The sequence below is a fragment of the Physella acuta genome, unplaced genomic scaffold (genome assembly GCF_028476545.2).
Source record: "Physella acuta isolate Inbredline_101_S28 unplaced genomic scaffold, ASM2847654v3 ptg001549l, whole genome shotgun sequence".
In the NCBI taxonomy this organism is placed as follows: Eukaryota; Metazoa; Mollusca; class Gastropoda; family Physidae; genus Physella; species Physella acuta.
This window is the reverse complement of record NW_026733064.1, coordinates 116,361-125,973: the sequence shown is the minus strand read 5'-3', so window position 1 is coordinate 125,973 and position 9,613 is coordinate 116,361. Positions and strand designations below refer to the sequence as shown.

The 9,613-nt window shown below is 37.0% G+C and overlaps 2 protein-coding genes across 2 annotated transcripts in view; both read right to left on the bottom strand.

The window, feature by feature from the left end:
- Positions 1-259: 259 nt before the first annotated feature.
- LOC131928785 (F-box only protein 39-like) lies at positions 260-7,508 on the bottom strand. The gene is made up of 8 exons (XM_059284913.1): positions 7,394-7,508; positions 6,159-6,399; positions 5,536-5,808; positions 3,963-4,106; positions 2,694-2,908; positions 2,117-2,254; positions 1,117-1,190; positions 260-538 (listed from the first exon to the last, which is right to left on the bottom strand). Exons 1-8 carry the CDS (start codon positions 7,415-7,417, stop codon positions 376-378), a joined length of 1,272 nt encoding a protein of 423 aa, XP_059140896.1. The 5' UTR covers positions 7,418-7,508; the 3' UTR covers positions 260-375.
- A 1,401-nt stretch (positions 7,509-8,909) lies between these two features.
- Positions 8,910-9,613, bottom strand: part of LOC131928784 (uncharacterized) — a 36,322-nt gene continuing 35,618 nt past the window's right edge. The window contains exon 15 of the mRNA XM_059284912.1: positions 8,910-9,150. Coding sequence (XP_059140895.1) covers positions 8,988-9,150 — 163 coding nt within the window. The 3' untranslated portion in view covers positions 8,910-8,987. The remainder of the gene's footprint in view (positions 9,151-9,613) is intronic.

Genomic DNA, 9,613 nt, shown 5'->3' with positions numbered 1-9,613 from the left:
AACTATTGTTGTATGTTCTATGCTTCACTAAGTGAATTCATTAAAACAAACTTGTAAATGATGAAAAATGTGACCGGAAAAAAACTATCATTACAAGGTTTCAACGAAATGAACTAAAACAAAATATTTAAAAAAAAAACAGCAACTGGTAAACTCTGATTAATAATATCGTAACATTGGAAAAAACTGAAGTTAAAAATTGAAAGGAAACAATTTAAAATAAAAACCAGAATTTTCAAAATGTATTTTAGCGATTTAATTTATTTTGTTTAAGGTATTTTTACTATCCGTATTTATTATTTACATGCTGATGTCTCTTTGAATGCGTCAATGCCTCCTAAAACCTCAAAACTGTGACTGCAATCGAATGACAGTTTACCTCGCTCCAGATAATTTCTGACCGTTTAAGGTAACCGCATATGTTGCTCTGTGGTTCTCTACGGCCTCTGAGATAGCATTTTTGTATTCCTGTTGGTCGGTCTTTAAATCACAGGGCAAGTCTAGAGCAAACGACTTGAGCCTCTCACTCGCCTGTAATCTGTTTATATATATATATATATATATATATATATATATATATATATATATATATATATATATATATATATATATATATATACACTAAGTAAAGTTGGCCTATTTCCACTAACTGAACAATATCACCAAAAAAGCAGGCTTTCGTCTACACTACCCTTTCCAACAAACTTCAGCCAGGTTAATCGATTACGATTCGATTCTATTTACTTTTCGCTATATATATATATGTATATATATATATATATATATGTATATATATATACACCTAGCCAAATATGTCAACAATTCGATGTATGGCTTTAGGGTTGTTGGTGTAAGTTAAAAACATAAAAAAAATCAACGCTGGACACTCTACAACAAAGTAAGAGGAAGTCTATCTCCGAAACCACGTTGTTGGTCTAATTATAGTACGCACTATGGCGTCATGACGTCACGTAGTCTGCTACTACCAGATAGGAAATGGGATCAGAAACAAAATGAAATTATTCCCATCATTAGAGTGCATTTATAGCAAACTACACGTACACAGTGACACGCATCCTAAGCACTCACGAAACACAACCAGGACAACCAACTCACTTTTGGAAAAGTTCTCCAATAGCTTCTTTGTCTAGGCGAACTTCTGATGTCAGTTCGAGGTGATGGAGCGTGGTCTTTAAAAAATACAACACCCGTAATTATTAATAAGTTTAAGATTAAATTTCCGTGTCAAGTCATATGGCGGGTGCTTAAGAAAGGTGTACTGATGTCAAATTACCTAGTGTACATAAGTGTCAAGTCTTAAGGTTAATGCTTAGCTTTTGTCAAATTAACTTTTTACACGCACTAGCTAGGGTAGGCCTTTGGTGATGTATGCAGTAATGGTTTTGTAGTTGTGCAAACCGAATAAAGTTGATTATTTATTTTTACACTATTTTTAATAAACTTGAAAAACCGCTACTAATTATCACAGTGACATTCATTTTAATCAGAAACAGTAAAAAGCGCATCAAATGTAAATAAACACACATTTAAAAAAAAAATCTGTTCCGAATATTTCAAGATAAAAATCATAAAGTATTCTGTATTGTTTGCTGTGATGTGCGCAAGTGCAAAAATAATAATTAATAAACCGGGAGTGATCTCCCCTAAACTTTCTCGAATATTCTTATATAAAATAACAGGGGATGGGAACTCGGGCTATAGACATGATTTTTAATCCATTTTAAATACTTAAAGTTTTAAAAATAGAATAAAATCTCGTAGACAAATTAATTGCACACCAAGTGAACGCCAAATAAAAAAGCGCATAATAGTGCGCAATATTATTATTACTTTTAAAATTTACATTAGTTTTGTGAGAAATCGGTATTAGCGTAAATTACTACTTCCAGTCAACGGAAATGACTCAAAATTTAATAGAAGGTTGAGAATTAGATCTTTTACTTACATATGAAATTTCGTTTATCTATCTGAAATAGTACTCAAGTTATAGGCTTTTGAAAAACTGAAAGTATTAACGGTACTCAAGTTATCGTGTTTACACACGGACACACAGACAGACAGACACACAGACAGACACACTGCTGAAAAGACTAACCTTAAAGTTACTGGCGATGTATTCGAAGCATTTGATTATGTTCTTGACAGCGACAAGGAGTCCCGAATCCCAGTGTAACGCGTGCAGGGGCATCGATCGCGTCAAAACAATCATGGGTATGGTGTCTTTGTATGACTCCTAGATAAAACAGAGTCTTACGTGGTAGGTTAATGACTTGGAATATCATGCAGTTGGTTCATTATAGGGCTGGTAAGCAGGTCACCAACCAGTTGGTGACCTGCTTACCAGCCCTAAAGTAACAGATGCTACAATATCGGTTATAGTTAGAAGGAATAGATGGCTGAGGTAGATTTTAATTGACGTTAATTATTAGGGCTACTCTACCATCGGGTAGTTTTTAAACGTTAATTTATCTCTTTAATGTGCTGTTACTTTAGAAATTATAAAGTCGAGTTATTTTATCGTTAAAGTATCCCTTTGATATTCTGTTAATTCAGAAATTATAAATTCAGGTTATTTTTTTACCGTTAAAGTATCCTTTAATATTCTGTTACTCCAGAAATTATAAAGTCGGATTATTTTTAAATGTTAAAGAATCTCTTAAATAATCTGTTACCTCGGAGCGACTTTTAGATTTGATAAAAAAAATCACTTTTAGATCTGGGATGTGGGCTGTGATCTGCTTCCATGCCCCTGACGAGGTCATGCTCACGACATTAGCTGTGTATGTGGCCCGAACCTTTAACACTCGCAGTGGCAGGCCGCCGATTGACGCCCTACTGAGATCATACAAGAACTCGCAACTCAGACAGATATAGCCGAGTTCAAGCTCTGAAACATGCAAATTATTACGTGAGGTTCCAGTGAGCAGAGGCGTAGCAACCCATTCCGGCGCCCGGGGCGAACTATCAATTTTACTCCCCCCCCCCCATATGTTTATCCACGTTAGCGAAAAAGTACCCCCCCCCACACACACACATCAGTCACCGTTAATAACTTTTTCACGTATCACACAAGCAACGTAGAAAGCCGTCCGTAGAACCAAGTAGCTTTCTATTTTCTTAAAATCGACAGTAATGCAGCTCGGAATAAGGTTGTTATTTTATTTTTCAAACCAATTTGTCGCCTCTTTAAGGTCGGCGCCCGGGGCGGTTGCCCTACTCGCCCTCCCCTAGGTTCGCCTCTGCCAGCGAGTTGCGCTGTACAAGGTTTGAAAGCAGGCGTCTTTAAAAGTGTATAGCGATATTGATGAAGTGTAATTTCAACAGCAAGGGTGGACTCAGTTACACGGCATTTTTTAACTGGACAGGATCCAAGCCCACCGCTCCACGCAGCGCCGAATCGCCTCGCTTACCGTGCAACTAGTCAGAAGTGGAATCACTACGACCAATTCGCTCTACGTCGCTATTAAGCAACCACTTTCACATATGGAAACTTGAATGAAATTTGTAAACTTGTATTTACATTCAGGTTTTCTTTCAGAATTTTTTTCTTCGGAGTGGGAAGGGGGGGGGGGGGCACCTGAAATTTTCGGAGGGGGGGACGACTAAATTTTCCGGGAAAGGGGGCGGACTATCGTTAAAATATATATTGTCTATCTAAATTCTATTTCGTTCGACTCGTTAGACGTTTTTCGCCACCCCCCCCCTCCCCCTCCCGAAGAAATGATTGGGAAAAAAACTACTAGTTTACATAAAACTCAATGTAAAGTAGAGTGCTACTCCTAACACCGGAATTTGACCGGTTACTTCCCATTTTAAAAGAGGGGGGATTAATTCAGGCATCAGCAAATATTTCTCTCTTAAAATAAAAACAGAAATAGTTTTTGGAAAGGATCATGAAAAATTAATACATATAAACAAAAACTAGATGCATAAAAACGTACCCGTCAAATTTTTAAACGAAAAGAGAGCGGAATAAAATTCACTTAAATCCGAGTTGCTGTAGATTACTGCCACAAACCTATCCACGGCAAGTTTGCGGAGAGTTCTCGCGCAGGTTGAGCTGGCCTCTTCCAAGAGATGGCAGCCTGCAAAAGGGTTTCAATTATTAGAGCTGGATTGGCGCTTAAGGGGGAAGGGCGGGGGCGGGCGGTAGTGAAAACAAGTTTTATCAAATTATAAGATACATGCTTTTTTTTTAAAATTGTATTAAATTTAAAATACTTTCAACATTATAACACTGTATTTATTTTGGGCCAATTTATACATGTTTAGAGAAATTTGGGGTAAAATTGAACAATTTTTAGGTACACAGTAGAAACAAAATAAATTTAAAAAATAACTAAAAACAATGCAAAATAACTTTGCACATTCCTAGTAGACATGACAAAAGAACGGTTTGTTAGAGGAAAATTTTAATATCTTACAAAATTAATTTTTTTGTATAATTTTTAAAATGAATTTTTTAAAATTTGAATGATTTTCTTTACAAAGAATTCTAACCCTTTGAACAACGTTTTTAACAATTAAAGTACAGCCAAACCCATCTGCTAATTTGTAGATACATATGTTCGTAACATACATTGGCCATTTCAAGTATTTCTGGCAGAACTGTGCAAAAAGGTTTTCATATTGAATGTAGGTTTCAGGATGTTACATCAGGAATCTTAGATGGTGGTTTTAAAAATAGGGCAGGGCAGTTATGTGAGTGTTATTATAAATTGTAAATTTATATTAGTTGTATTTCAATAGCAAATATAGGTGCGCTGGCACTAGTATTTTGCCTTAGCTTATGACCCTTTATGTTTAGGGATCGTAAAAATAAATAAATAAATAAATGCAGCATTGACAATGATTTAATATGTGGTATGATCCAATGGTTAGCTGGTTATCGTGATGACCAAGCTCGTCTTGGTTCGGCCACTTCATAAGATCTTCTGGTTTAGCAAAAACTTCCAAAACAAGAAACAGTTGCAGCAACAAAAAAAAAAGAGGCTAAGTAGGCATAAACAATTGGAAGATGATACAGTGAAGGTAATGGAGGTTAGGCTAGCCTGTCGCACCTTTGGGGGGACATAGGTAGTTGACAAGATATTTCCGGGCGTCTCTTTCCTGGGCTAGTCGCATTCGTGCAAGTGTCCATTCGGGCGTTTGTCGCATTCGGGCGTTTGTCGCACTCGGGCAAGTGTCTATTTGGAAAAACGACCTTCGGGCAAACGGCATTCTGGCAAGTGTCTTTCGGGAATTAGCCGTAAACCCCTCCAACTGCCCCCCCGTGTATCTTCTTGGTATATTTTTTTCAGATTGCGTCTCTGTGTCTTCCTTTGTCAGCCTCTTTTCCTTTTGCCCTGTTGATTTTAGATGGCGGGGGCTAGACAGTAATGTACGGGAGATGGTTAAAACCACCGCTTACCTGACAAGTATGCTATTCAGTATAATACAGTGTAATTTACCCCCCCCCCTACCACCCAATAAAGTGCACTGACCTTAGTCAGCTGTTGAACAAGAATCACTGACCTTCATCATAGCGTAGCCAGGCATTGGTCAGATCCAGTTCCTGTAACTCCTGTTGCTCTCCCAGGAGGGAGATTATGAGGTTGACCAGGTCTGGCTCGGGCCTGGTGGGGTAATCAACCCTGTCATAGTAGTGCTTGGGGTACGCGATATTTTTCAGGGAGATCGTTCTAAGTTTGATGCATCTACCCTGAAGCAGACTGGCCACAAACTCGTTCACAACCTCTGTCCCCGGGGGTGTACTGGGGCCACTTTGTGGTGTGTCATCGAGTTTCTCTGTAATGAACGGTGGTTTGGACATTTTTTTCTCCGGGTGGGGGGAAGGCACTTGAAACTTTCAAAGGGGGGGGGGGGGGAATTGACTTAAATTTCAGGAAGGAGCGGGGCTCTGGTTAAAATATACATTTTTCACACATTATTTATTTTCTTTTTTGTTCGGGAGAGGAGTAGGATGGGCGCGCTTTTTAGGGGGGGGGGGGGGGGTTCCCGAAGAGATGCCTGAAAGAAACTCTGGTAATGAAGAAAACAAAAAGTCAAAATCTATTAGCTTATACACAAAATCTATTAGCTTATACAAGGTCGATGACTTAAAAAAAAATATGAATAGAAAGAATAACAAGACCAACGTGAACAATCAGCGTAGACGTGACGTAGCCATTTTCCTCGTGTCCTTGCAAACAACAGCGCCCTCTTGTCGTCATCCAACGGGAACAGAAAATGTCCAGTGGTAAACAAGGCAGGTACGTCTAAGATTGGAACCCACGCTTTACACGTCATGGCCGCATTAAACTTGTCCCGGTTGCTCAGGTTCTTAAAGATGTCAATTAGGATTTGAAACGGCAGCTGGGTCCAAACACTTTCTGTGGACTGGATGGGAAAATGGGTACATAAGCTTTCCATGCCACATAGCAACAAAAAAGCATTGTATAGTTGCGGCTTTGACATCGAAGCACAAAGCCTGGGCAGCAAAATAAGAAAAGGCAGATGTTGCCTATGTACCTGGTCCACTCTCTCTACACAGCTCCAAGTGACAGAACGTTACCTATACAACCTGGCATCAACAGTGTCGCAGGAGCTGCCGAAAGGAATCCAGAGTTGGTAATCTCACTGCCTAAACCTAAGGGACACTACTCATCTTTGATTTCGATAATCTCTCCCCGGCTAATCAATCTCATCTGCCCGAGGGTTTGAACTTGGGACATTAAGAGTTTACAACCATGTGATTACTCGCCCGGCCACTCTGACCCCTAGTAACATCCTGCGTCCTAATCTTAACTATTAAATTTTAATTAAATGAAAAAAAAATGCCGTTTCCAAAGGGGGTCGCAATGACGCAAACGTTTTTGGAATACCAAGAATCAAAATAATTACCGGATAACAGTACAACCCACAAAAAAAACAATGGTCCTTATTAAACAGATATGGGTTGCAAGAAACGATAACAGATGTTTGTAATGAAACAAAAATGAAACCAGCCTTAAACTAAAGTTTTAAATATCCCTGCTATTGCAAATTTAATTACATATTTTCTAAAACTATTATATACCTATTTTATAAAACTTTAATTTAACTATTTTAAAAATTAAAGTAAAAGTCGAAACGGCTAGTCAAAGATTGAATAAAGAAAAAAGAATGCATACAAAACGTTTTAAGGACAAGCGTTTATGTAATAAAGTACTAATGATTGGGTCCTTCACGTGCCAGCTGGCGTATAGATCTAGATCTAGATCTAGATCTAGTCAACCATTTTAATGGCGTCGAATTTAGATCTCAATCTTGATTGATTCTGCGTTGTTTTGTGCATAGATGGCCTTAATAATAATAATGGTCATAAAAACATTTTAAAAATATGGTCACCTACCATAAATATATCACGATCGCCCATTTTACCCCCACACTTTACTATGATTTATCTTCAAACTTTAAGTTTTTCAGTTTTTCTTGCTGATTTCACAGCCACCATGTTAGATTTAGGAAGTGACGCTCTGCACATGTTTTTATGACGTTTATCACTTTGCGACTTTTCTTCAATTCAAAAACACTAAAGGCATAATTTATTTAAACATCTTAGAAGCCAATGTCGTTCTTTACATTAAATCTGTACCTCTATCTGCGTCGTATTAAATTTGTTTTCGTATTATTATTTTTTTTACTTTCTTGTTTACAAGGCATAGAGTAGAGAAAGTATTATAATCTTGTAAAAAAAATATGAGTCAAAATTTTAAAAATTTGCAATCTTGATTGTAAATTTGTGTGTGCAAACGAGATACCCTGAGGCTAGAGGACATATTTTCATTTGTAATAAGTAGATCTTATAGATAGGCTCCTATCAAGAATCATTAACGATTTAAAATGACCGGAAATGGTACTTTACTATATTTTAGGTTACTAAAATATTGAAAACTCTAGTACCGTTTTAATTTGGAAGACGAAATTTTATATATAATTAGTAGAGCATATTTGTATGCTTACATCTTTAGGGAGATTTCCGGTAAACGGAAATAATACTTTGTGGTATTTCTGAATTTTCAAAAGCTTTTATAAAAAAATATTATGAAGCAGCATATTCTAAGAACATTCACCCTGTAGTTTTCTAAAAAAAATAATTTATATTAAGCAGGGGCGTAGTGGGGGGGGGGGGGGTGCGGAGCGCACCGGGTGACACCATTTAGGGGATGACACCAAGGCAAAAAATAGCAAAATATATAGAGAAAAACTTGAGGGGGGGTGCAAATCGAAAGTTTGAGGGGGGGGGGGGGGGAGGGTGCAAATCGAAAACTTGAGGGGGGATGCAAATCAAAAGTTTGAGGGGGGGGGTGCAAATCGTAAACTTGAAAGTTTGTCCCCGGGAAGGGTCGCAACGCCTCTGGGGGGGGGTGACACCATTAAGTGCCGCACCGCGTGACACCCGACCTCGCTACGCCACTGATCTTAAGCAAAATTATTGATATATACGCAAGGTTTTAAATAACTATTGTTGCGTGACCTATGCTGTATAAAAATATTGGTATATATACCCAAGGTTGTGCATAACTATTGTTGCATGCACTATGCTTCACTAAGTGCATTCATTAAGACAAACTTGTAATTGATGAAAAATGTGACAGAAACAAATTGTCACTACAAAGTTTCAAAGATATGAGATAAAACAAAAAGATATTTAAAAAAACCGGGTAAACACTGATTAAAATAAGCAGCTCAAATAAAACAAACTGGTAATTTTAGTTTAGTTAATATCGTAATATTGGAAAAAAACTTAAGTTATATGCAATAAAAAAAAGTAAATAAACAATTTAAAATAAAAAACCAGAATTTCCCAAATGTATTTTAGCGATTTGATTTATTTTGTTTAAGGTGTTTTTATTATCCGTGTTTATTGTTTACACATTGATGTCTCTATGAATGCATCCATGCCTCCTACAACCTCAAAACTGTGACTGCAATTGAATGACGGTTTACCTCGCTTCAGATAACTTCTGACCGTTTAAGGTGACCGCATATGTTGCTCTGTAATTGTTTACGGCCTCCGAGATAGCATTTTTGTATTCCTGTTGGTCGGTCTTTAAATCACAGGGCAAGTCTAGAGCAAACTTCTTGAGCCTCTCACTCGTCTGTAATCTGTGAAAGATAATATATATATATATATATATATATATATATATATATATATATATATATATATATATATATATATATATATATATATATATATATATCCCTAGCCCAATATTTCAACAATTCGATGCATGGCTCTGGGATTGTAGGTGTAAGTCAGAGGTCGGCAACCTGCGGCTCGCGAGCCGCATGCGGCTCTTCTGATGTCAAGTTGCGGCTCTTCGGCTCCATGCACAAATATTAATAATTTTTTTTATGTTATTTTCAAAACTCATCAAATTATTGTTCTGCAACACTTGGTAATGAATTAAATAATAATAAATTTAAACAATAAACACTCGCTATTCTATTGGAATATTTAGGTACATCCTATTTTCAATGTACTTCTTATTAAATTGTTTATCCCGCATTGAAACATTCAACTATATGGTGGATATGACAAAGAAACTAAATTAGCTAAATGTAA